At 49.0% G+C, this 23,380-nt stretch overlaps 2 protein-coding genes across 2 annotated transcripts; both read left to right on the top strand.

Annotated features, from left to right (window-relative positions):
- Nucleotides 1-8,047: 8,047 nt before the first annotated feature.
- LOC120640245 lies at nucleotides 8,048-13,869 on the top strand. Its single transcript, XM_039916100.1, has 6 exons — nucleotides 8,048-9,292; nucleotides 9,398-9,897; nucleotides 9,969-10,095; nucleotides 10,181-10,282; nucleotides 10,761-10,811; nucleotides 13,702-13,869. The coding sequence occupies exons 1-6, from the start codon at nucleotides 8,048-8,050 to the stop codon at nucleotides 13,867-13,869; spliced, it is 2,193 nt and encodes a 730-aa protein (XP_039772034.1).
- Nucleotides 13,870-16,520: 2,651 nt separating this feature from the next.
- Nucleotides 16,521-22,984, top strand: LOC120640246. Its single transcript, XM_039916101.1, has 5 exons — nucleotides 16,521-16,568; nucleotides 19,037-19,162; nucleotides 20,222-20,365; nucleotides 21,276-21,897; nucleotides 22,856-22,984. Exons 1-4 carry the CDS (start codon nucleotides 16,521-16,523, stop codon nucleotides 21,885-21,887), a joined length of 930 nt encoding a protein of 309 aa, XP_039772035.1. The 3' UTR covers nucleotides 21,888-21,897; nucleotides 22,856-22,984.
- Nucleotides 22,985-23,380: the final 396 nt, after the last annotated feature.

Below are 23,380 nucleotides of genomic sequence, written 5' to 3' on the forward strand. Positions count from 1 at the left end.
ATTGTTGTGGCTTCGTTCAAATCTATTCAAAAGTTATCGAGTTTATCTAGGCTTTGACTTCCAGGCGCATCGCTGTCGTCTCGTCTAGATCTATTCACCAATTATCGATATCGGCTAGATTTGTAGGTTTTTTATGCTTTTTGGCCATTATCATATCTAAAAACATACTAGATCGGCTTTAGGTTTTGGAGTAACACTTTTATTATCTCAAGAGTCGGTTTAGATCTGTTTTTAGCTTCACATCATCTGAGTTATACATTCGTAGCTTAGATCTTGTCATACACACACGATCGGCTATTCAAAACCGGTTTTGTCGTTTAGTGTATCGGCTGATCCTGCCGATGCGCTCTTTTACTACGCGCATGCATTTAATATCTTTTTGTCGTCTATAGTATCGGTAAAGCTTGCCGATACGCCAATCTGAGAGATATTCGGAATCCTAGCCGATACGCTCTCGAATTTGACTTTGTTTTCTCTCTTGTTAATTTCAGGTCAAATTGACTGGCACGCTTGGTTCACTTTTCGTGCTTGGCGAACACTTGCCCTCGAATTCCAGTGTATTGATTTTTGTGTCAACAGTATCACATTTTAGGTGACAGAAAGGGTCATGATTTGAAGATTTGAAACTCATGAATTAGTTTCCATTTTTATGGCCCACCGGTGATGTTGTTACCCTATTTCGAGGACATCAACAAACTCATTATGAACCTCTGAGGGAAAGTTTTGAATTCATTTTGACTCATTTGGCTGTTTCAAACTTTCCATCTCCCTAGGGGAAAGCCCCTTCAAAATGCACCTAGATCATTGAAAGAATCAGCTCTACTGAACATAGCATATCTTGATTATTTGTTATACTGGGTATACGATCAAGAATTCACTTAGGCTTCCTAAACCCAGGCTAGCAATGAAATATCAAGTCTTCCCTTGTGCTGCTTGTAGAAATTGTATCTCATCTTTCTAAAGAAGGTACGGTGTACCTTGAGTCCTTGACGTGGATCCAGCGGCCAGACCACACACCAACGCATGATTATTAAATTGGCATTTCATGATTTTGTATTCTTCTCCACACAATTAGATAGGAGCAATAGACACACTCCCTGTTTCTTCCTTGAAACTCGCTGTTTGTCTTTGTGGTTAAGTAATAAGATTTTACAGACTATGCGTTGTGCCATATCACCATGTTCGTCTTTGTCGTCATTCAAGTAATAATATTTTACAGACTCCATGTTGTGCCATATCACCATGTTCTTTCTCTTTGATCCCCATGCCAATGTTATCTTTGACTGGTTGTCTGGTTCTAACTTCGTCTTTCATCAATTCATGTACCAGCTTGTAGCGATGAGGAGGATTACCCAACTGCCCGCTGAGAAGCACCTTCAGGAACCTGCGAATTCATCAGATCCGGGGATAAAACCAGATAACTTAGGGAACTGTAGTGAATTGCAGCCAAATATTTTGTGGCAGCTGTGTACATATGGTTTCCTGTTGCTCCTTGATGCGGCCAATAGTTGTCGCAGAAAAACGGGGGAGAAATATCCTTTGATTTCTTCCTCTAGTAGAACCCGTTCTGTAGGCTTGTTCGTCATGTAACCAGTTGTATCTGTGTTCGGTATGTTTGCAATTGCTGTTCTTAGCTTATCTATACATGATCGCCTTCACCCTCCTGATTTGTGAGAGGGCATTTTTTTGCATCCCCTTATCTCTATCTTGTTTTACTAGTACCTCATAGTTTGCTGACTACGTATTGCTTTAGCCGTGGTTTCTGGTTTCAGTGTTTTTTTTTTGCCGGGAGCCCAGAGCTGAGGTCCTGAGGAGCCACGGTTGCTCCGCTGATCCTTCCTCGATCGGAGAAGGTGAGAGGCTGTGTGCCAGCACCCACGACGGCTCATATTCAGCGGAGCGGAGCGCTTATCGCGCCGTCTGCTGGTGCTCCGTCCGTTCCGCGCGGAAAAAAATTGGGTGCGGATGGTCCTCACCCGGCATTGTGCGGACGCCCAATCAGATTATGACGCGTGTATAGGTCTTGAACCAGCTCGCCCGCTCCCGGTGTTGCTGGCTCGGCTCGCGCAGCGCTGCTCCCTCGCGGTGCTCGGCTCGCGTTTCCATCTTCACGCACCCTACGCCGGCACGCACACTCTCCGGATTCAATTCTTCCCCACCGCATCTCGCACGGCACCCGTCCGCCGCCCGTGCTCGCTCTTAGGGCCGCGAGTTCGCCCGCCGTCACCGTTGCCCGAGCTCTCCCACCGCCTCCGCCGGCCCCGAGGTCGCCCGCCGCCGCCGACGCCGCCCTGAGGTCGTCCACCACCAGCCTCCTCACCGTTCGCCGCCGCCGCCGCCGATGGAGCTCGTCCGCCGCCGCCGCCGATGGAGCCCGACCGCCGCCCCTCCGCGAGACGCGAGCAGAGACCAGAGAGGAGAACGAAGACAATGCTCCAACCTCTCGTGAACAATGCTATTGAGAAAATCCTTGCACTGACTCGACGGAAGAAGTTTTTGGTTGTAGCAGCTGTTAGGTTTATGCGCACTATTATATCCAGAAATGTAAGTTTTATGAATTTTTCAACTTTTCTTGTTTACATTATTGGAAAATTGGAAGTTCCCTTGAAGTTGTGCACTACTGTCATGTTTGAAATATATTCATCAATGTATTATAACTCTTACTGATCTCGCTTAATGGTCTACAAGAAGTTTCACTAATTACAAGTTCCAAATCTGCTGGAATGCTACTACCAGGTGTTGCATTTTGCTTTTGCCTTTGTGGGCAACAATTTCCTGCAACTGTTTCTAGGTGGTATCTGCAGTATACTACATCTTCTGGATTAATCTGAGCAGACCATGATTGTCTGAACTTAGTGCTCATTCTTGAGTTAAACCAGACCCCGGTGTTTGTTATTTGATAAGCTTTATTTGCTGGATTCTCAGTGGAATTAACGAGGCATATATATCTTCATCTGCGCTATCTAGAATCTGGAGATATGACTAGCATGGACGTGATGAATTAAACAAGCACCTAGCTATCATTCTTTTCTTGAATACATTATTCATACCTTCGCTCCTTTGAGTTGAGTTCATGTCAGATGTGAAAGAGTCACGATAGACAACAGCCCACTTTTTCCTCAAATCATATAAATTTTTCATCCATTTATTGTCCTCAAGCTTATACTCAGATAATAATTCATTCCATTTCTGGATAAAAATAGCTTCTGATCTGTCTTCATAGACACATCTCTTAAAAGCTGGTAGAAACTTATCAGGATGCTTATGAATTACATGCCCCAAATGCGTAGCGGCATTAACATATATGTGAACAAACAAAGACGATGGCTTGTATTTGGAAATACATAAGCAACTGCTCCTGCCATGGCTGCATCTTGATCAGTAAAAATTGTGCTTGGATGCTTACTCGACATTGCTGTTAGGAAGGTTTCAAAGAGCTAGACAAATGATTCAATAGTCTCATTAAATATCAGTGCAACCCCAAAAATTATTGTTTGCTTGTGATGGTTAGTTCCAAGGATTGGAGCAAAAGTCATTTCAAACTTATTAGTCTGAAACATGGTGTCAAATGACACGGCATCACCGAAACATGCATAATTCATGATAGATTGACCATCTGCCCAAAAGAAATTAGCTATCCGACCATCTTCTTCATCTATTTCAATTGCATAAAAAAATGTAGGATCCTCTATTTGATTGTTCTTCAAGTATTCCAACAATGTTTACGCATCATTGGATTCTAAGTACTTTTTGCGCTCGCGGACAATTGCATTATTGCAGTCCATCCTTGATAATGGGACTTTGTCAACTCCTCCATAAAACTTCTTCATGAACTCATACACCTGGGCTGGCTTCGTCCCGGCTTCCCTTATTTGAATAATTAGCATCCTGTCTGCTTCTGTAACACGCCGCTGGCTCTTCAGCTTGTGCAACTTATTTGGACTAGCAAGATAATGATTGTGATCAAGTACAACCTTCTGCACTGTCCAAATTCCCTCTTTGCTAACACTGAACTGAACACGAGCTTCACAACCTGTCCTTGTAATGTCTTTCTGTGATGACTTGTTTCGTCGATATCCTTCATTACTGCAAACTATATATTTCTGATATATAGTTTTGTCTTCTCGGAGCTTTGAATGACTCTTTCTAACACTGAACCCAACCTTACCGGCATAGGTGTTGTACATCTCCCAAGCTTTATCCTCCGAATCAAAAGCCATACCAACTTCAGGAACGATCAAAGCTTGGCCAATTTCATGAACCACCTATTGTACAATGCGATGTAAATTAAAGTTACGTAACTCTGAATTCATAATGTGCTACTTTTTAAATTTAGTTACCTCATCTTGTGCTTTCTCTGATATTGCTTCATGCACAACTGTGTTGTCCTCACTGGAATTTTGTGGACTCTAGCATATGGCCACAAATCAGTGAAGGGTACATAACGCATATTCAACGAGAGATGCATGTGAAAAACTATATATGATGATAAAAGATAGATGCATCCTACCTGTGTTGTCTGCTCCCTGTCGTTTGCTAGGGCAGGCACAAACGACACCATTGGCGACAATTGGAAACCGCTTTGTTTCACCTGTCCTACTACTGGCATGGCGACTGCAGTGGTTGGGATGTCTAGATCAGCTTCTCCTGCCATGGTGCCTGGCGGCTGCCCTTGCTCGCTGCGATCAAAGACGGAGACGCCCTTGCTTGTGGAGGCTGCCAAACGTTAGGGCTCCCGGCGTAGTGGGCGTTCTTGATCTGATGGAGACGCAAGCCGAGGCTGGGAACCAACAACTGAGCCGCGAGCCGAGTCAGTAGGCGAGCGTCTGCGAAACGAGCCTCAAGGTCACGAACGAGCCTCAAGGTCACGAGAGCATCGGATCAAATCTGCGGCCACGTGTTGATCGTCGGGAGCGGGTCCTCACGGGAGGCTGCGTGCGGACGGTCCGCACCCAATTTTTTCCCCGTTCGGCCAGACCACACACCAACACATGTCCGCGAGCTAAGCAAACATCTCGGAAAGACCAGCTCTAGCAGCGCGCGCGCGTTCTCTCCACGAACACAACATGGCGACGTCGTGCCCGCAGAATTCCAACCGTCTCCGTGCACGCGCGCAAGAGCTCTCGTCCCGCCATCCGTTACCCAGCACGCAAGCTTCGTCGCGGGAATAGGCTGCTGCGCTCGCCTGGGGATCGGAGCTGGCCGCTGGCAGCCATGGTCTGCACATTCCTGAGCATTGGTCCCTCGCAGGCAAAGCAGCGAACACCTACGCTGGCAGACAAGCGGGAACGATAGCATCGGGGTCGGGCGTGTGTACCTTGCAGAGTAGCCCGTGCGGACGCGTTGCGGCCATGGAGGCGAGAGCGTGGCGAAGACGAAGGCGAACGTGATCCCAGGCGTATACGATGCAGGTCGTTGAAGCTGAATGGAGACGATGCCTCTGTGCCCCGTGGCTGGACGCGCGCACTCCAAGGGTGTCGCGCACGAACTAATCCTCCACGTCGAGGCCGCCGGACTGGAGACCCTCCAGAAGAGCCGTCAGCGGCGTCGACGATGTCATGACATTTCGCGCCCAGCGAGCAGGAAGCTCGCGGTGACTACTACGCCCCCGGAAACCCAGAGGCTCTCGTCAGTTGCGGTCGGTGCGAAGCGCGACAGCACATCGGGACATGGGGAGTTGTCCCGGACTGGCAGGCCGGCCCGGCGGCGGAGCCACGGCATGCAGCGAAAGCGGCGGCGCGGCCACGACCAGGGGTGGGACGGGAACCGAAACGGCGACCGGGGGTGGACGGTAGTTGAAATACCGTCCACCTCTGGGTCCTTGCCAGTCGTTGGATCGTGCACGTTCGGTCCAGATCGGGCGAGATACGCATCGGTAGGGACTTGGTCGTCGTCCTCAGTCGTCTGGCAGCGCGCCGGAGCTGGGTGGCGCAGGCCGGACGGCGCGGCGGCATCGCTCGAGCTCCGTGGCGAGTGTCCACCGGTCGACGGCGCGAGAGACCTCGACCGATTAGCTCTCGGCAAAGCGTCCGTGGGCCCGGGCAAGGGGATGACCGGCCGGCTTCGGCACTCGGCAGACCGCAGATGCGCGCGGTCGCCGGCTCGAACCACGTCGCCGCCTTCGCCGGCGCCCAGCTGCCTCCTGCTCCGAGTTTGGAACGCAGGACCCGATGAGCGATGGATCCAGAGCGTGACAGGCTTGAGTGTTTCACTGTTTTGCATGTCCATTCTAGTTCAGAATTCAAATTGGCTATGCATTCCAGCCAAGACAGAAGACACTCCCATTTTCATTAGAAATTTTATTGGTGAATCCAGAGTTTAGGGATTTTGGCCCTAGAGCACATTGGATTGGAGTAGCTTCTGCCGAAAAGGAGAGACAGGATATGAATACGTAACTCCGGAGTGTCAATCAAGTTCTTGAACTTGTTGTACAAGCCTTGCATACAGAGGGGACGCGGTGCCGCTGGCACGGAAGTCCGACGATCGATCGACCGCCGAGATGGCATCTATCCATCGAGAATCTCTTTTGTCCTCACCGTTTCATCACCTGCCGGTGGTCAGCTCTCCGGCTGCCTGCGCTGCAAGAGCTAATCCTCCACGTCGCGGACGGTGGAGACCCGCCAGAAGAACCGGATCAGCGCCGACGACGTCGTGTCGCTCCAGTCGAGCAGGAAGCTCGTGGTGACCACGCACGCCCCCAGGTGGCTCTCGTCGCTCGGCGCTCGCGGCGAAGAGCGAACAGGATACAGGAAGTCGTCCCAGATAGGCAAACCGGCGCGGCGGCGCTCCGGCGCGGCGGCGCTCCGGCGAGCCACGGCATGCGGCGGAGCGCGGCGCCGCGGACAGGACCAAGGGTGGAAGGTAAACAAAACGGCATCGGGGGTGGACGGTATTCGAAATACCGTCCACCCTTGGGTCCCAGATAGCCATTGGATCAAGCGCGTGCGGTCCAGATACGGGGGCAAGGTTCGCACGCCCAGGGACTCGGTCGTCGTCCTTGGTCACTCGGCAGGCACGGGAGCTGGTGGTGCCACGCGGGGAGGCCGAACGACGCGGCGGCGGTGCTCAGGATCGATGGCAAATGTCCGCCGATCGACAACGACCTCGATGGCGGCGCGGCGGTGGTGCTCGGGCTTGAGCTTCTCGTTCGACGGAACGGGTCGAGGGCATGCCGCCGCAGCCGATGGCGAAGAGACATCGTCGTCGGTCTTCCCAAGCAACGATCTCGACGCACCGCCGCTGTCCTGAGACAGCGCGAGCGGCAGCGTCTTGAGGTCGGCTGCCCCGCGCCTCCGCCGTCCGGGCGGCGTTTCTGACTGCCCGCTGAAGCTCCGCCATGCCCACGCGGCTCTTCCATCTCGCGCGCGCGTGTCCGGACGATGGGTGGAGGCAGCAGCGCGGCGGCCGTGCATCCGGCAGGCGGCCGGACCTCCGCCGGCGACCGCGTCGCGGAAAACCAACATCCTGCTTCCGTCCGCCGCGACGGCGCGAGCGGCCGGCGGCCGCGTCCACATCAAGGCGGACCGGGGGTGGACGGTATTTGAGATACCGTCCACCCCTGGGTCCCTGGCAGCCGTCAGATTGACCACCTGCGGTCCAGATCGAGCGAGATTCGCACGGGCCGTGACTCGGTCATCATCCTCAGACGTCGTCTCGCAGCGCGCGGGGAGCCAACAATGGCGGCTCCGTTCCTCGATCGGCGAAGGTGAGATGCTGCGTGCCCGCAGTCCAGCACCCACCCATGGCAGATCATATTTCATATTTAGCGTAGCGGAGCGCGTCTCGCGCCGTTTGCTGGTGCTCCGTTCCGCGCGGCCAGGCCACCGCGAACACATGTCCGCGCGCCAAGCAAACGTCTCGGTCTCGGAAGACCAGCAGCCCGCGCGCGTCCTCTCCACGAACACGTCATGGCGGCGTCGCGTCGCGCCCGCAGAATTCCGAGCGTTCCCGAGCGCGCGCGCAAGAGTCTCGCCATCCATTGCCGAGCACGCAGCTTCGTCGCTGGAGGCTGGACTAGGCGGCCCGGGCTCTGCGTCGGTGGCGCGCGATGGACGCCTTCTTCAGCGGCCTCGACTCCCGGCTGCGAGTGTCGGTGAAGGCGGCGGACTCCATCATGGTGGGGCTGGTGAACGCCGCCATGGAGGACGCCTACAGGAAGAGCCTCTGGAAGGACGGCGACCTGGACCGCCTCTTCCACAAGCTCCGGTTCGCCGAGCTCGCCATCATGCAGCTCGAGTGGTGCCTCCGCTTCGTGCGCGGCGAGATGGAGGCCGACGACGGCCAGGAGCAGCTGCTCGACGACCTCCTCGAGACGCGGGACCAGATCCAGGCGCGCCTCGTCGAGGCCGAGCTCGCCGTCGCCGAGGCGGACGGCGACTACATGCGATGCCGGAAGCGCGCGGAGCTCGCCCCGGCGCGCGGCCGCGAGACGCCGCCCGCGGCCGGGCCCCAGGGCGCCGAGGAGGAGTGCGGCCGTGCGTTCGGCGAGCTTAGGGTGTCGGTGATCCGGAAGATGTCGAGGATGAGGGCCAGGCTGGAGGACGCGAGCTCCACGCTGGCGGCGCTCATGGAGAAGGTGAGCGGCGAGGCGTCGCCCATGGCGAGGCTGCAGGAGGCCGGCCACGAGGGCGAAGGGGTCAAGGGGCTCTCGGGATTCTACGGCATGGCGCAGCTGCTCATGGAGTTCCAGGAGATGGTCCTGGACGCCGGCGTCGTCAGAGACAGCGTCGCGTCTTCGTTCGACGCCATGGAGAGGTCGGTCTCCGCGCTGGGGGCGGCCATGGATGAGCAGCAGTGGCTCATGGATGCAGAGAGGGAGATGTACAGAGCCGTTGTGGAGGGTTTTGTCCGGGAGATCAACGTGGGATCCGATCGCTCGTCTTCTCCAGGTGAAGGATCTCAAGGATCTCGTCCACCTACGTTGCATCATGACAGTGACGCTACTGAGAATAGCCTGGAAGAATTCCAATCTTCAGAGGATGAAACTAGGCAGCTGCAGTCAGCAAGGCATGAGAAGTCAGACAGCAGACAACAGAGCTTTCATTCAGTAGAGCATTGTATCCACCGTGAGGAAGCTGAAAGGCTAGCAGAAGAAAAAATTGACTCAGAGGTCAGATCTGAACTGCAATGTGTGTTATATACAGCAGTATTCAGAGACTTGGTGAGTAATTTGGCTGTTCAGGCATATGATGTACAGAAACTAAAAGAAGAGAAGGATGAAATGGACATCGCAAGTAAACTGCAGTGTGAGATATATGGTTCTATGTTCAAAGACTCGCTGAATAAACTGGCTGTTTGGGCTGATGTACAGAAGGCAACTGAAGAAAGAGACGAGGTGGACATGAGAAGTGAACTGCAGAATGAAATGTATAGCATCCTAGTCAAAGACTTGCTGAAGGAACTGGCTGTTGATTCTGCTGATCATTTTATCAAGACCTTAATAAAAGATGAAGTGCATGCGGTTTTTCTTGCCAAGACTTTAAATGCTTGGAAGAGCACAACTGAAATGGTTCATAGTGAGAGACACATCAAGGAAGAGATGATGCGAAACAATGTAACCACTGAAGATGAAGCCCCAGATTCCGATCAACATGTAGTACCTGTGAAGCGAGAGATTTTAAGTTTCGGTGCCAACAAAGACAGACGAAATTCAAAAGGGGGTGAGCAGCAGGCTGAAATGTCAACAGTCAGAGATGATGTCTCTTATTCAGTTAAGAACAATGTTAAGGACGGATTGGAATATCAAAGGAAGCCACAAAGAGGGGAGATAGATATAGGTTTCAGCGGGACCCCTGAAAGCACAATTAAGGAAATGTTCATTCGATCAACAAAATTTCAGGCAATGTCCATGGATTTTGAAGCTGTTACCTGTGGAAAATTAGGAACAGCTGTTCTAAGGTTCGTGAGTCTCCATTCCCTTATTTTCATGACATGGGGCAATCGGAGAATGATATCTGATCCTTGTTCAGATTGAGAGACTTGGATAACCAATTGGCGAATCTGGTTGAACAAGTGAGTTCTCTTAAAAAAAGTGAACTCATTTACCGGACGGCTTTCGCCAGGAGATGTTGCGACCTCCAAACAGCAGAAGCAGAGGTTAGAAACTATAAGAAAACATCTTGCTGCCGATTGCTCCATGGCCAAAGATACTTAAATTAAATTTGCCTGGCACGAACCTTAGGTGGATCTTCTTGGCGATGAGGTGGAGCTACTTCTGGGACTTCTCAGCAAGACATACAAAGCTCTGGATCACTACTCGCCAATTCTTCAACACTATATTGGGGTAATTTTCTAGTTTCACCAAGTTAAATCGCCAGAGGACATAACTAGACTGTAGCTTTATGTAATTTTTTGTCCCATGAATACCATGTCCATGTAAATTTAACAGGTGCAGTGTTATGCCATCGTGAAACAAAATTTTGTTGAAGCTAATATAGTAACTGAATCTGCCATTTTTTTACGTTCCTTGCCTGGCAGCTTCATAGCTAAGTTTTACTAAGAGGGTGTTTGAATCCAAATACTAATACTCAAAATGCTAAACTCTAGCATTAGCCCATCTAAATAAGAGTGCTAATAGGGTGAGCTAAATTTTAGCCAAGACTTCAGTTGAAGTGTTACGATGCTAAAATTTAGTACTCAACTTTAACACATCCAAACATGTCATAAATACATTTCCATGGATGTATAAATACTTTTTTCTCATTTCATTCCTTTTGATTCGCTAGAAGTGAGGCTGAATTGACATTGGTTTGGTGTTTCAGATCAGGGAGACGCTGAGCCTTCTTGGGAAGGAACTTGCCCTAAGGCATCAGGTTCATTAATATAAATGGAAAAAATTCCATATAAATAGGATTCAGTGCATGTTACCTCTTATTTTTGACGTCTAAAACTGAACAGAGTCAATATTTTTCCCTTTATAAATATGAAAAGAAGAGAATGTTTATAATGATTGAAAGAAATATATTTGGAGGTACAGTACAAGAGGTATCATTTCGCAAAAAAGAAAGAAAGGGAAGAGAGGGTATCAGAAAACTAAATTATGCCATTTTCAAGGTAGCATTCTGCACATTTCCTGCTTAGATATATGTGCCATTCTCCCGGACCGCCACTGCAGAAAACGTTGCGGATTCTTACCGCCTTTGTCTCCGCCACCATCGTAGCTTATCAGCTCCATCTCCAAGGGTCGCCATGGAGCTCGATATCTCGCTGCAATAGGTCTCACAGTTCACAGACCTCGTTGTCGCCCTCCCATGCAGCGGCGGCCGCTACCGTGCTCTCCACACCCTCTCCGTCCTCCCACGCCGCCGTCGCAGTGGCTGCCCTCCGCGACGCCCACGCCGCCATCGATTCCTTCCTCTCCAGACTCGATGCAGCACCGCGTTATCCTATGACGATCCAACCCATGGCGGAGGGCGGCCAAGAGCCAGAGGAAGACCGGAAGGGGGAGCCCCTGAATTGAGGATTGCTCTGTCCCAGAGTTTATTTCAGACATATTAGGATCAGTTCAATGGGCGAATCTTTCTTGTACAGCCATACGTGCTAAAAAGGTACAACCTTTATGGAGTACATACACTGGCGGAGCTTAGTGTAATGCAAAGGGGGGCCAGTGTAATGCAAAGGGGGCCATGCCCCCCCTGGCTATTGCAAATCTCCACTATAGGAATAGTAAATATGTTACTGTTCATCGATTTTAAGAGAAAATTAACACAGCTGGCCCCCCTGATTAGTTGTTGAAGCTCCGCCACTGAGTACATACTTATGTAAGGATAGAGTTTTCTTTCTACGCCCATCTCCTAATCTGTACCGCGTTCCCCTAATCTTCCTCTCTTTCCCTTGCGCATCTTATTCCATCCAGTGTCACGTAGAGCAGGGCTAAATCCCCTTCCACCCTCCCTTTGCTTAGTGTAATGCAAAGGGGGGCCAGTGTAATGCAAAGGGGGCATGGCCCCCCTGGCTATTGCAAATCTCCACTATAGGAATAGTAAATCTGTTACTATTCATCGATTTTAAGAGAAAATTAACACAACTGGCCCCCTTGATTAGTTGTTGAAGCTCCGCCACTAAGTACATACTTATGTAAGGATAGAGTTTTCTTTCTACGCCCATCTCCTAATCTGTACCGTGTTCCCCTAATCTTCCTCTCTTTCCCCTGCGCATCTTCTTCCATCCAGTGTCACGTAGAGCAGGGCTAAATCCCCTTCCACTCTCCCTCCTAGCCCATACACCGCGTGTGACATCTCGATCCAGGGCTTAATAGGATTAATAGGATACTCATACCGACAAGTTGCAACTTCTTTTCCGAAAGCCGATCTCCAAAGAATTCTGAGGTTAAGCGTTCTTGGCCCGGAGAAATTTAGGGATGGGTGACCAACCGAGAAGTTCTTCTCAGGTGCGCACGAGTGAGGACAAAATATGCAGAAAAGATTTGTGTTGGTCTGTGAGGGCAGTCTATGTCTTAGAAAGCTGCCAGATGTAAACGGGCCCGACCTCAGGGAGGCGGGCAGTCTATGTCTTAGAAAGCTGCCAGATGTAAGTGGGCCCGGCCTCGGGGAGGCGGGACGTTATAGAATGGTATCAGAGCCGACTCTCGTAGTTTTACTGGCACATACGGGCGTAAGTGCGCGGACATGAGCACGTGCGCGTGGGGGCGCAAATGCCACCGGCATGTGGACGGGCGCGTGGCGGTCAGTGCACGGGCATCTGGGATGCGCCGTTGGCACTGGACGCACGGACGTGGCACAGGGACTGTTGGCTCTGGACGCACGGACGTGGCACATGGGCCGTTGGCACTAGACGTACGGGACGTGGCCAAGAGAGGACGTTTCTGGTTTGGGATTGACCGACGAGAATGTCGGTCCCTAAAAGGGGTGAGTATGTGACATTCCGACTCAGGGCTTAATAGGATTAATAGGATACTCATACCAACAAGTTGCAACTTTTGTTCCGGAAGCCGATCTCCAAAGAACTCCGAGGTTAAGCATGCTTGGCCCAGAGAAATTTAGGGATGTGTAACCAACCGGGAAGTTCTTCCTAGGTGCGCATGAGTGCACGAGTAAGAACAAGGTGTGCAGAAAAGACTTGTATTGATCTGTGAGGGTAGTCTATGTCTTGAAAAACATCAGATGTAAGCGGGCCCGACCTCGAAGACGCGGGAAGTTACACCGCGTGAGCGAAAACCATCGCCACGGCCACGGTCCGGTGGATTGCGCAGACAAGACCCTGTGCCTTCCGCATTCGAGGTGGAGTGCTTCGTGGATCTGGAAAGGCCTCCCGCGCGGCTATAGCAGGAGTGGGCGATCATCAATTGCCTGATCAAGACGACCTTCGGCTGTGGGATGCATAGCTAGGAGGTGGTGCAGGGACTTACCCTCTACGCCCATCTCTGTATCCCCCCCTCCAGCGACCACCTCATCCAGATTGACGAGTTCTGCGGGTTCGTTGCCTCGGCTTATGTGCTGACCACGGACAAGCGCTTCATCTTCTTATCCCTAGTTTTTGGCCTCAGGGAGCGTGGGGACCTCCATGATCCTTACCTACCACCCGAGTGTTCCGTCGCTTACACGGTGACGCCCCTCCAGATGATCCGTGGTGGCATCTGCGAGCGAGATAGTCATCTGGGCTTGCAGGCCGGTGCCCCAAACACGGGATCAAATGGAGCGGCAAATGGAGCGGTGTAAGAGGATGTTCTCCGTGTGGCCACAGGCTGCAGCTGCATGGAAGGTGCTGAGGCTAAACTTCCCGAAACAGTCGAACCAGAATTTGTTCAATGCTGATGTCATGTTTCCCTACGGGCGCAAGGCATTCTTGGTGGATCTCGAGCAGGGCCCCATGCACTGCGACTGGCACCTAGCCGACAAGCTGCGGTTGTAGATTTTAGCTTCATTAGCCTACTGCCGCGGTGCTCGTCTGACGAGAGGTGGATGAAACACAAGTTTGAGATATCTGACATGTTTTCCATGACAAGAGACAGGATGATGGTATACGTCAATGGCTCCATTAAGTTCATGTGAATTGATCATTTTTGTGCACTCGCAATGTCAACATCTCTGCGTGGGACCTTGGTCTTGCTACAAAACTGTAGACGAATTACAAGACCTTATTAACCAAGGAGCTTCGGAGGTTGTGGAGCTTCAAGGCAGATAACTTGCCAGAGATGTAGCCTAGGTTTCCCATTCTGATGGCAGATTGTAGTCTCTGCCTTCTGATCCGCAACAAGCCTAAGAGAAGGAAGGATCCTCCATAAGATTACATCTGTAACATTGAGTTTCCCAACTTAAAAGTCTGTTGGTGGGGACGCCTAAGCCAATATCATGCCTCTGAGCATCCTGTCATTTTGCCTCTTGATTTCTTTAAGCTGCTCAATCCGCTCACTCTACCCCAAAGAAATTTGAGGGGCATCTTCACCTAGTAGTGACCAACTAGAAGTAAAGTCTTGCGCCATCTGCTTGTTACAAATTTTACCACTACACTGCTTTGTTTGATTGAATTGTTCAGTATATATATGCTTCCTGGATTCATGAAATCTTATTTCTATTTCTCTAGCTAGGTGGATTTTTTCCTTTTACAATTCTCTAGCTTAAAAGACATATGCCTATCACTGTTCTAAGTTTGTTCTTCTTTGTTTCTTTGTTCGGCAACGAATGATGAATTGGAGTTAGGTGAATTGGAGTCAGGATATCCTTCTGGTTGTGGATCTAGATGGGGACTCAACTCTCTATTCGCCATAACTTAGTACAACACAAGATTCTTGCATTTTTTATGTGGCTACCATACCATGACACTAGTACACTATATGACAATTTTGTAATTTCCTACTTGAGACCTCTTATGTCATGGTATGGCAACAGGGGAGGGGAACCTCTATTTTTAGGACTCCATGGCTTATAATGGTTTTGCCATGTGTCTATATTCTACACATATCTAGCTATAAAATTTTCTCGTATTTATCTAACCATACAAATATCTAGTTTTTAGAGTATTTCGCATTTTACCATGAAGCATGGTAATCATGGTTCATGTATACTGTCGATTCGTAAATAGCCGGCAGCTAAATCTACTCGCTGGCTAGATTTAGTACCATCAATGACGTTATTCCGCTTGACGTTGATGCGGCCTTACACAAGAACACCGACTCATCGCCATGTTTGGTTTCCACGAAAAAAAATTGGCAAAAAGAGAATCTTGCATGCATGAAGTATTAAATGAAGTCTATTTGCAAAAAAATTTCACAGATAAGTGCAACTTTGCGAGCCGAATCTAATGAGTCTAATTAATCCATAATTAGATACAGTAATGCTACAGTAACAATACTCTAATCATCTTCCGATCATGCGGTCAAAAGCCTCATTAGTTACAGTATTGATATAGTAACCATGGTTATGAAGGTGCTTCTGTAATTAGACTTCATTTAATACCTCTAATTAGTGGTCAAAGTTGTGAAAAGTTTTCGCGTAATTTTTTCGCTCTAAACCAAACAGAGAGAAGCATCAGCCCCTATTTAGTTTCCAAAAAAAATCCATAAAGTACCCGTCACATCGAATCTTTAAACACATACATGGAGCATTAAATGCAGTTGAAAAAAATAACTAATTACACAGTCTAACTGATTAGCACGAGATGAATCTTTTAAGCCTAATTAGTCTATGATTAGATATTATTTGTCAAATAACAACAAAATATGCTACAATATCAAAACTCAAACTTTTTCACCAACTAAACACACCCTGACCTATCCCATCGGCCTGAACTCTTTATTCGTCTGACCAAAATTGCAGTATCGTCCCTCAAAAAAAATTGCAGTATCGCATTTAGGGCTAACCGGCTAAGGCTCGCTGGTTGCTCGATCTTGTGCCCTTACTCAAATTATGCCTTGCACTGCATGATGTTGCCTGATGGTGGTGGCAATGCAATTGTGTGGGTGCAATGCAGCTGCATCCCCAGCCTGCACTGCGTGTAGTACCATATTGTATTGAAAATATGAGGTCCTAAAAGTTTGATAGCAAATGGTCAGTCCTAAGCTAATGGAGGAAGCAGGGGGTATAAAATCAATACTTGATAATGGACAATGCAATTTGATAATTTGATAATCAGTCCTAAGCTAATAGAGGAAGCTGGCATAATATTAGTAATTGAACTTTTTCACTCTGAAGTCAATTCTCTGAGCATTCAGCGATGATATTTCTTAACAAAACTGACTGGGCCAACACTTACATTATTAACAGGGAAATCCTTTTATCAAACTTATTCTTTCCTTTTTTTCCATCATTGTTGCCAGAGCATCTACTACAAGGTTGAAAAGTGATGGGTTGTTTCTTCTCTGATAGCCCAGGTTGGCCCGCGTGCGCGTCGCACTGCTGCTACAGAAACCCAACGCCCAGCTCCCGCGCCCTCATTCCTTCTCCTACCACTGCAACGCTAAATAACCGATGCGCGTCGTGCTTCTGCTACAAAAAACCCAACACCCAGCTTCTCCTGCCCCCATCCCCTCTCTCCGCTTCAATTCTAAACCCTAGCCGCTGCCGATGACCACGCTGGTGCGCGACGAGATCTGTGAACCTGTGGATCTTGTCGTGAGAACAGGGAGGAGGGTTTTCGCCGCCGTCAAGATTTCGACCACTGTCAAATTCCCACCGCTGTCGTCTTCTCGGTGAGCTTCATCGCCTTCAACCTCCTGTTTCCCTTTATCTTCGTCCAAGCACAGTGACAAGTTCCTAACCTTGCTCTTTACACAGGGACGCCGGAACCCCACCTCGACGTCATCCATCCACCGCGGGAACCATATGAGTTAGATATTTTGTAGAAAGTGTGTAGAAGATGGACACATGGCAAAACCCTATGAGCCATGGAGTCCTATAAATAGAGGTGCTCCCCTCCCCTCTTGTCATACTATGGCATAAGAGGTCAGTAGAAGATGGCAATATTGTCATGTAGAGTATTAGTGTTATGGTGGGGTAGCCACATAAATAGTTTAAAAATCTTGTGTTGTACTAAATTATAGTAAACAAAAATAGAGTCGGTCTCCCATACTGGTATCTAGGTGAAGGTCTTCTTGGTATAGTGTGAGTATAGGGTCCGCGAAAGAAGTGGTATCACACTACTTTGGTATCACTTCTCGAAAGTTGGTGTCAAGTTAGAGATACATATTTCTCGCTATAACATTGATGTCTACTAGTATCTCCTCACATTAGAATGAATTTGTGTAAACTGTTTTGAATAAGGAAACTTTTTGGTGTTTTAATGATCACAATGATACTGTTCGTCTGTTTGGATCCTCAGGACTAACAGATATATGTTATATGTGTACGAGAATGACTGAATTTCATGATCCCTCGGATATCGCAATCACTGTGGGAAGGTCTATATGTGTAGGAGAATGACTGAATTTCGTGATCCCCCGGATATCGCAATCACTGTGGGGAGGTCCCTTTAACCTTTTAGCCACATAGAGAAACAAGCTAGGGATATCTTTGCACAACACCCGCACGAAGAAAACTTCTTGCAGGAGAGCCTTGCAGTCAAGCTTGCAAACTTTGTCCAATTGAAAGCATTGAGTCCGCATCCTTTGCTTGAGTTGCAAACCAATGAAAAAGCGTCATTAAGATGGGTACACTGCTCAATTCGGGCTGAAGGAAATAATAATTAAATAAGGCTCTTAATTAGGAACGACAATGTCAATGTTGAGGCTTTGCCAATCAGCACAAGGTCTATGAGATCACAGAACCAGCACTTACCAAAGGTACCAGTGTACCCGTGCGTTCGGTAATGCTTCCACTGGATTACAAGTGTGTGCTAGTGGATTGGAACGTCAAGTACAACTCTTTGTTTGGATGCGAGGATAACGATGACCTTGAAGATGAACTTTAGAAAATCGCAAATGACCTAGATTTTGTATTTGAAGCAGTGTGTTTTCTGTTCAGCTATGTTCACACGGAGGGCGGTGGCAGTGAAGAAAAGGCCAAGTAGAAGGTAGGAGCCATCATCTTCATGATGTGTAAAATTTTGAGGATAAAGTTAAGATCTAACTCTTCTGATCACTTGACTGGTCACTTGACTGGTAATTCATGCGTTGCGATCGGAGATGGTCTAACATACAATGACTCAAGATTTATACTAGTTCATACAATCAAACCCTACGTCCAGTTGGGGGTAGGTCGGATGTTTTGCTCGAGCTAGGTGGTCGTGAGGTTTTGAGGGTTACAAGCTCGCGAGTGTAGAGTGGATGATGAATGTCTTCGATCCGGTCCTAGATGGCTGAGCCTCCTTTTTGTAGTCTAAAGGGGCCTCCTTACGGGGGAATAAAAGTAGTGAGAGAGAGAGAGGTTCCTTACCCCGTTGATCGGACCGCCAACTCTATCTGTGGGGGTCTCGGGCATCCGCTGCTCATGTCCTGCGTCGCGGAGTGGCCATCCTGTTTTGTGTACGATGTGCTGCGCCCGTCGGAATGGTAGATGTGCGCCGATAGGTATGGTACGGCAGTCACGCTCCGTTCACAGTGTCACGATGGAGCCGTGTCCGCCGCGTCAAGATGATGATGTTATGTTAAGTCTACTCACAAGAACGGTCACGTGAAACAGTGCCCCCTGCTGCAGCAGCGAGTGGATGGAGTGGTTAACCCATACGTCAAGTTGACTCCCGTGTGCACTCTTATCTAGAACACCTCGCTCCCGAGGCCCATTAGTGCCCAGGGTCTGGGTGGCCTCGGCCTTGCCGATCAGGGATAGCGGCACATGTATGAAAGAGCTCGATCAGCATCCTCAATCAGAATCATGGTATGGATCCAATCCCCGATTTGTCTCATTGGTTGAGCACACAAGTTATACTTTTGCTGATCGGCCAGCCGGTCAGTCGAGAACTCAGGATCATGGGACTGAGCGATCCGAACATAGTCGCAGCCCAAGAAGATGGGCGTTCGTTTCGGGTGTTATTTCGGGCTAGTCGGAATGTTAGCGAGAAGCGGTCCCAGGAGACCATGGGTCTTGGAACCCGTCACATGCTCTCTAATCTTAAGTTTCTCACAAGAACACATTGCTATTTTCAGCATATGTTAAACTATGTCGCTGAACCCGTCACATTGCTCGACGGCAGCCCCGGCGCGACGCGCGGCGGCAGCCTCGGCATGACGCACGCGGCGCTGGCGCTGACGATGGCCGTGGTGGTGGCCTCGGTGCGAGTCGTGAGGCCGCATCGCTGGCGACCGCGACGCGGGGCGAGGGGACCGCATGGTGGCGGCCTCGGCGCGGGACGAGGTGCCTGCGCAAGGCGGCAGCCTTGGCGCGCGCTGCAGCGACGGGTGACGTGTCTGAGGGACGGCGAGACGCCGTCATTCTACTTGGCTTCGGCGTGAGACAATTGTGGTGGACCGATGACTGCTGTGGGATGGTGTGCTGCCGTCCTTTTGTGGGGTGAAGTGGATGGCCGGCTTTTGCCGGAGCCGACGACAACGACGCTTCTGGGCGTCGTGGCCTTCGTTGGAAGTGTTGTCGATGGCACTATCTCTTCACCATGTGGATTTCTCAGGGGGAAACCTTGCCTGGATCTCTCTAGGCAAGCGATGGCGGCGTACTGCATCGTTTCATCGCTGGAGGCGTCGCTTCGGAGTTTTCACACCACTATGGTGGTTGTTGGTTCATGTGGAATGTTTCATCGCTTGTCGACATGATTTGCTTGGAGGGATGACGGTGCATGGGTTGTTTCAATGCATTTGAATGGATTGCTAGAGTGTGTGTGATAGAGATTGACTTAGTGCAGTTTATGCGACAAAAGATCACTAGAAAGCAGGTGACTGACAAGTAGGATAATTCTAACATCTATCTAAAGTTTTTAAGAAGACAGCAGATGTGGGGATTAGTTGCTGCATAAGGCTCAAGGCAAGATTGAAGCAAGAGCATGGAAGAAGCTTGAAGAAGCTTAGTCTTTCCTAGCTTTTTTTTTTCCTTAGTCTCTTTCTTTTTTGTTCTCTTTGTTCCTCGTATTGAGGTGTAGAGTCTAAATACTCTTGTACCTTCTGCAGCCCCGTCGAAGGCCCCGGGCGACCTGGGCAACTGCACAGGGCCCCCCAAACGGAGTTAGGGCAAGGCCCAAGGCGCCCAGCTCTGGCCGCACGAGGACTACGCGAGGTCGCGAGCGAATCAGCACAGAATACGAACCGTCGAAGCATTCAAAGTCGGAACGTCGCGGCCACACAAATTGCGAAACCGATCGGCGATCGCTCCCTGCTAGCTAGGCGCTGCGCGTGAATCTGCCGTCGTCCGCGACGGCAACCGCGGCGGATGCTGGGACGGCAACCGTGCCGGCCGTGACGGCAACCATTGGCCCCGTGGGGACCGACCAGTGCCTGGCGCTGGCGGACATCACGCTCCACTCCATGGTAGGCAGGTTTAATGTTTTTATTTTTCAATCTCTTTTTCTTTGTTGATTTTTCTTTGTTGATTAGTTATGAAGTGTGGTTTTAAACTTTAAAGTTGATTTACTTTTATTTATGTTTATTAAAAACAAGAATTCAGGAAGCATTTGTTTGTATCTTTATTGTTTTACCATTATCGTTTGATATATTTCAAAATAGTGTTTGAAATAATACACTCTAAAGTTACACAATTGCTTGAAAAAATATATTAGTTATATCCAATATATTATTTTTATATATTTTAGGGCCTCATTTTACATTTCGCCCTGGGGCCTCGAATTCCTGGAGACGGCCCTGACCTTCTGGCTATGTGGCCGGATTAGTTCCTTTATGATTGTAGACATTCGCATGTGAATGTTCAAAACCAGGTAATTTTCTTAATCTAAAAAAAATGTCTCTCTATTTGTGTTGTGGTCCAATTGCCTGGTGATATGGTAAATTTTCTAGTTTCACCAAGTTAAATCGCCAGAGGACATAACTATAGATTTATGTAATTTCTTTGCCCCTTAAATACTAGGCCTCTGTAAATTTAACAGGTGCAGTGTTATGGCATCGTGAAACAAAATTTTGTTGAAGCTAATGTAGTTACTGAATTTGCCCTTTTTTGGAAACGTTCCCTGCATGGCAGCTTGATAGCTAAGTTTTACTCAATACATTTCCACAGATGTATAAACATTTTTTTCTCTCATTCCATTCACTTCTTTTATAAGAGAGACGCTGAGCATGCTTGCCATCAGGTTCATTAATATAAATAGGATTATGCATGTTGCCACTTAATTTCCACGTGTAAAACTAAATATATTTAGAGGTACAGTACAAGAGGTATCTGAAAACTAAATTATGCCATTTGTAAGAGCATTCTGCACATTTCCAGCTTGGATACACGTGCCGTTCTCCCGGATACTTCTGGAAGCTTCCAGCCGTTACAGCTGCCGCCACCACAGAAAACGGCGCGGATTTTACCGCCCCTCGTCTCCGCCGCCATCATAGCTTCTCAGCTCCATCTCCAAGGGTCGCCCTGGAGCTTGATCTCCCGCCGCAACAGGTCCTGCAGCTCACAGACCTCGCCGCCGCCATCCACCGCGCAGCGGCGGCCGCTACCGTGCTCTCCACGCCCTCTCCGTCCTCCCACGCCGGCGCCGCGGTGGCCGCCCTCCGCGACGCCCACGCCGCCATCGGTTCCTTCCTCTCCAGACTCGACGCGGCCGCCGCGTTGTCCTGCGACGATCAGCCCATGGCGGAGGGCGGCCAGGTGCCGGCGGAAGACGGTGATGGGGAGCACATGGTCGGGGAAGTGGAGGAGGAGCTCCGGGACTTCGTCCTGCAGGGGAGCAAGAGGCGGAAGCGGCCCGTGCCGCCGTCGTGGCCCCTAGGACGCCGCAAGAGCGGCGGTTGCGAGGCCGCAGAGGCCGCCGCCGCGCCGGAGCTGGACGTCGAGGGGCGGCGGCGCGCGGCCATGGATCTACTGCTACAGTTCCATGCTTGATGCGTAGGAGTTGAGTTACTTTCGTGTTTCGACGCAATACTTTATTGTCTAAATTAACGATTTGATGGTAAAATCGTGAGAATTGCCATTCTGGGTATTTTTATCCAGAAATCATCAAGGGCAAGTTGGAGTTGGTGTCAAATACGATGATGAGATTGGAATGAACTATAACGAGAAAACGACCAAATGTATTCGGAATTTCAGATTTGGCCAACGGCTAATTCTAGATACAGCTTTAGGTAGGTTGTGGAAAGAAATTGATGGTTGATTAAAAAGCGTGTTTTGTGATGCTACTAAACATATAGAAGCACTAATGGAAACTGAGCTGTGACATCTAAGAACTGCTACTCTGCTAGGCTGCTTGCATCTCTGCCTTTTTGGGGAGGATATGTAATTTAGTGTATCAACGAAATTTAGACAACTTTGTCCACAGTTTTCGTACAGCAAAGAACTAAAATCAGAAGATCATGTGCAGTTGTTTTGAAAGTGGCTGAGGTTTGTCTGGAATAACGAGACACGGAGTTAGTGGCCTCAGTAGGTATTTTATTTGGTGCTCCTTGGCAGGCCAGTAATCTAGAGTGTTGACAGTGAAATTCCTGAAGATCATAGTAAACACTGGGAGTACAAGCACACAAGTATTGGCCTGTGTTTTAACTAATATTCGTTTGACTTGATACTACGGATTCTTGATTTTAAATTTCCCTATCCATGAGTATCGACATTCCATACACTAGATATATTTCCTTTGAATGCTTAGCACTGAATAAACCTAATTTCCCATTCGAGAGCTCTTCTGTTGAAGTGTTACTATTTTTTTTGGCCGAGGCTCTATGCTCATCTGCTGCTACTTGGGAGTCTTGGATGTGATCCTTGCACGAGTAATATTTTCCTATTCTTTTTCATCTGAATATCATTTATTACTTCTCCGAGGATCGCTTCTCCTGCTAATTCACTCTAGTGATTTTCAGGAATGGGTTTACAAGCGCCTGCCAATCGTTGCTTGCTGCCAGGAGCAATGGTTTTCGACAATGTTTGTGGGTCATCCTGTTCTTCAGAGATGCAGGCAATCACACAGAGTACACAGTACGGGCGGTTGGGGATTGGGCTGAAGAAAGCGAGATGCCATTTCAACCGAATCGTTTTCATAGTGAGACTAGAGATTTTAGGAAGTTTTAACCAATAATGGGCCTGACCATCTTTCCTCCTTGCTCTCAGTTCAGCTATACCTGCACTGTTTATTCAGTAGGCTTTTCAAAAAAAAAAACTGTTTATTCAGCAGCAGCAGTATAACACTTCTGAATAGAGTGACAGTTGCTTGCTCAACTTGTTATGTCATTGCAATTGGTTTTGCACAATGATCCAGTTGTCCACCACAGAATTGATTCTAAAGTCGGGTGAAAAAGAGCTGATTCGCATAGGGAATTAGGTAGGGTTAATTGGATTTATGGCACTACAATTATTCAAGTTCAGAGATCTACTATTACTATTCGTCA

The sequence above is a fragment of the Panicum virgatum genome, chromosome 7K, assembly GCF_016808335.1.
Source record: "Panicum virgatum strain AP13 chromosome 7K, P.virgatum_v5, whole genome shotgun sequence".
In the NCBI taxonomy this organism is placed as follows: domain Eukaryota; kingdom Viridiplantae; phylum Streptophyta; class Magnoliopsida; order Poales; family Poaceae; genus Panicum; species Panicum virgatum.

Bases quoted from the DNA above. Each gene is read 5' to 3' on its own strand.
- LOC120640245 (XM_039916100.1), top strand. From the start codon at position 8,048: ATGGACGCCTTCTTCAGCGGCCTCGACTCCCGGCTGCGAGTGTCGGTG. The intron at 10,096-10,180 runs GTTAGAAACTAT...CACGAACCTTAG, and splicing joins TCCAAACAGCAGAAGCAGAG to GTGGATCTTCTTGGCGATGA. The intron at 10,812-13,701 runs GTTCATTAATAT...GTGTGGCCACAG, and splicing joins AACTTGCCCTAAGGCATCAG to GCTGCAGCTGCATGGAAGGT.
- LOC120640246 (XM_039916101.1), top strand. From the start codon at position 16,521: ATGACCACGCTGGTGCGCGACGAGATCTGTGAACCTGTGGATCTTGTC. The intron at 19,163-20,221 runs GTGCGAGTCGTG...CCTGCTAGCTAG, and splicing joins TGGCCGTGGTGGTGGCCTCG to GCGCTGCGCGTGAATCTGCC. The intron at 20,366-21,275 runs GTAGGCAGGTTT...GCACATTTCCAG, and splicing joins ACATCACGCTCCACTCCATG to CTTGGATACACGTGCCGTTC.